This window comes from Pinus tabuliformis, chromosome 9, assembly GCF_031772625.1.
Source record: "Pinus tabuliformis cultivar Carrire ecotype Pingquan chromosome 9, CPIR1, whole genome shotgun sequence".
In the NCBI taxonomy this organism is placed as follows: domain Eukaryota; kingdom Viridiplantae; phylum Streptophyta; class Pinopsida; order Pinales; family Pinaceae; genus Pinus; species Pinus tabuliformis.
Window position 1 is genome coordinate 196,153,602 of NC_142307.1, and position 3,213 is coordinate 196,156,814.

The 3,213-nt window shown below is 43.9% G+C and overlaps 1 protein-coding gene across 1 annotated transcript; it reads left to right on the plus strand.

The window, feature by feature from the left end:
- Positions 1 to 362: 362 nt before the first annotated feature.
- LOC149147820 (uncharacterized) lies at positions 363 to 2,205 on the plus strand. The gene is made up of 2 exons (XM_089441958.1): positions 363 to 1,743; positions 2,144 to 2,205. The coding sequence occupies exons 1-2, from the start codon at positions 363 to 365 to the stop codon at positions 2,203 to 2,205; spliced, it is 1,443 nt and encodes a 480-aa protein (XP_089298084.1).
- The last annotated feature ends 1,008 nt before the right edge of the window (positions 2,206 to 3,213 follow it).

Sequence of the window (3,213 nt, forward strand, 5' to 3'; positions counted from 1 at the left end):
TCCATTCCCCCATCATCCAATCCCTTTGCTTCTCTTTCTGAGGATGACCCCGAACAGGACCCCATCTCATCTGATCCGCAGCCTCACTCCTCTCCCCCTCAATCTTCTCAGCCCTCTCCTGATACAAACCCCATAAGAATCACCAGAAGTTCATCAAAGGAACATGGAGCGCCCAGCGACATTCCAAAAAAGCATGGACCTGGCAGGAAATCAGCAAAGCAGCACAGAGAAGAAAACGCTCAGAAAGATATAGCAATGGGATCCCAGACACCTATCGAATCCTACATCCTTGGACACTCGGATAAGGAAAACAACAATAAAGGCAAAGAGAGGCGGGCACCTCTCCATATCCCTGGTAAATCATGATGAAGCTGCTATCCTGGAATAGCAGGGGATTAGGGCACCCCTCCAAGAAAGCAGCCCTTAGGGAGCTAATACAAAGTGAAAAGCCTGAAATTATTCTCATTCAAGAGACAAAGCTAGAACAGTCAGAAATCAACAGACTCATTTCCCAACAAAAACAATATAGTGGATGTGCCAGTGAAGCCAGAGGAGCATCGGGAGGCATTTTAACAATGTGGGACAATAGTAGATGGAACTGCGGCCTCATCAAAATCCATCAGAACTGGATCAGTGTTAAACTGGAAAGTAAGGACAATGGAGCTGAGGTTAAAATTTATAATGTTTACTCACCAAACCACCACAGGGAAAAGGAAGTTTGCTGGAATACTTTGAACACAACTATAGAAGAAGATCAGGACAGCAATATCATTCTCGCAGGGGATCTAAACCTGGTCATGCACAGTAATGAGAAAAGAGGAGGAAATTTTAACTCAGATCCTTTCAGAAGCAAGCTTGAGCATATTATGCAGGAGAAAGATCTAGTGGATATAAAGCCTAAGAACAGAAGATATACATGGAGCAACAGGCGTCTTGGAGCAGGAAATATTATGGAAAGGCTTGACCGCTTCCTCATTAACATTGCCTTTCTATCCACCTTCTCTACCGGTCAGTCTGATATCCTCAACATCTCCGCTTCGGACCATTATCCAATCACTCTCACTTTGCTCAATCATAGCCAGATGGGACCCCTCCCTTTTAGATATTCTCCCCTCTGGAATCGAATCCCTGCAGCCAGAGATGCGGTGATGCAAGCGTGGACCCAGCACGTGGAGGGTTCCCCAGCTTATATTTGGGAAACCAAGCTGAAGCAAACTCGGCAGGCCCTCAAATCTTGGGCAAAGAATAACTATCAGGAACCTGAGATCATTAAAGAAGACTTAAAAAAAAGTCTCGAGACAGTCCAGCAAAACATAGAGGCGTCGGGTCTCACGCAGCAAGCAAAAGAAGACGAGATTCGTTTGTATGCCCAGCTTAGACAAACAGCCAGAGATGAGGAGATTAAATGGAGGATAAAATCAAGACAGTTGTGGTTGCGTGATGGAGATAAGAATACCTCATACTTCCACAAGCAAGCTACAGTCAGGAAGACAAGAAACGCTGTGAGTATAATCAAAGACAGTGAAGGAAAAAGTCATGAAACTCAAGATTCCATAAAAGCAGCTGCAACCACCCACTTTAAAAATTTACTATCTGAGGACAAGAGCGAGGAGGATTATTCAAGCCTACTCCAGCACATGACGCGCGATGTTACACAAGGAATGAATAGCAAGCTCACGCAAGAAATAGAAGAAGATGAGGTACAAACAGCAATCTGGAGCCTCCATCCGGACAAAGCTCCAGGTCCCGATGGGTTTCCAATAAGCTTTTATAGAGAATATTGGCATCTGATAAAAAAAGACCTACTAAAGATGATTCGCTGGTCCCTCCGGAAAGGCAAATTGGGGGGCTTCACCAACTCAACCTACCTTGCTCTTATCCCAAAAGAAAACAGGCCTTCCACCTTCTCTAGATTTCGACCCATATCTCTATGCAATTCTGTTTACAAAATTATTGCTAAAATCCTATCTACTAGACTCAAGCCTCACCTATCCTCATTAATCTCAGAAAACCAAGGTGGATTTCTGCCCAACCGACATATATCAGACTCCATTCTTCTTGTGCAAGAAGCTATACACTCTAGCATAAGTCGAAGGGAAAAAGGCTTTGTCCTAAAACTTGACCTTGCCAATGCATTTGACAGGGTCAGACATTCCTTTCTTTTTGCAGTTTTACACAAAATGGGATTCAATGCCTCATTCATAAGCATGATTAAAGCTTGCATCTCCAAACCTTGGATTTCCCCCTTGGTCAACGGGAGACCATGTGATGCCTTTCAATCCTCCCGAGGTCTTAGACAAGGCTGCCCCCTGTCCCCGTATTTATTTATTCTTATGGCTGAATCTTTTAGCAAAGCCTTGGATTACAACCGAAGAGTTGGCCTCATCACGGGCATCCAATTTGAGCAGGGTACAAAAAACATCAACCATTCACAATTTGCAGATGACACCCTCTTGATGGGTGGTGCATCAATCACCATTGCAAGGCGATTCAAAAAGATTCTTGATCAATTTATGGAATATTCAGGAGGAAAGGTTAATCAAGTTAAAAGCTGTGTCTATGGTTGGAATGCAACGCATCACACCATACACAACATTGCAAACATTCTTGGAGTCTCACACAAGCTGGAATGGAGTCATTTCACTTATCTTGGGATGCCAGTCGGTATTGGACCTTTGAAGATCGACACTTGGAGTGGAATTCTTGACAAAATTAAAAGGAAAATTCAACAATGGGGATCCATGTGGCTGAACCCAGCAGGCCGCTTAGTACTTCTAAAATCAGGTCTGATTTCTCTGCCCATCTACCGCTTCTCTTTGATTCAAGCTCCAATGGCATTACATCACAAAATGGAAAAGGCTCTCAGACACTTCCTCTGGCAAGGAGGAAAGACGGAGAAAAAGAAGTTCAACTTAGTCAATTGGAAGAATGTCATCCAGCCCCTTGAGAAAGGTGGACTTGGAATAAGATCCCCTCATCTGCTAAACTTAGCCCTCGGGGCAAAAATGGTTTGGAGGTTAATTACAGGGGACTCAGCTTGGTGGAAAACAGTCCTTGAAGCCAAATATCTAAATAGTACTAGGCATCAACTGTTAGACACTAATGTTCCCAACAGGGACAGCACCAACATTTGGAAATTGTGCAAGAAAATCATCCCCTTCATGGCCCAACATATCTCAAAAATTCCCGGGGAAGGCAGCAGCATCAGCATCT

Excerpts from the sequence above, each read along its gene's own strand:
- LOC149147820 (XM_089441958.1), top strand. The coding sequence starts at position 363 with ATGATGAAGCTGCTATCCTGGAATAGCAGGGGATTAGGGCACCCCTCC. Across the intron at positions 1,744-2,143 it reads CCATCCGGACAAAGCTCCAG|GGTCAGACATTCCTTTCTTT; the intron begins GTCCCGATGGGT and ends TGCATTTGACAG.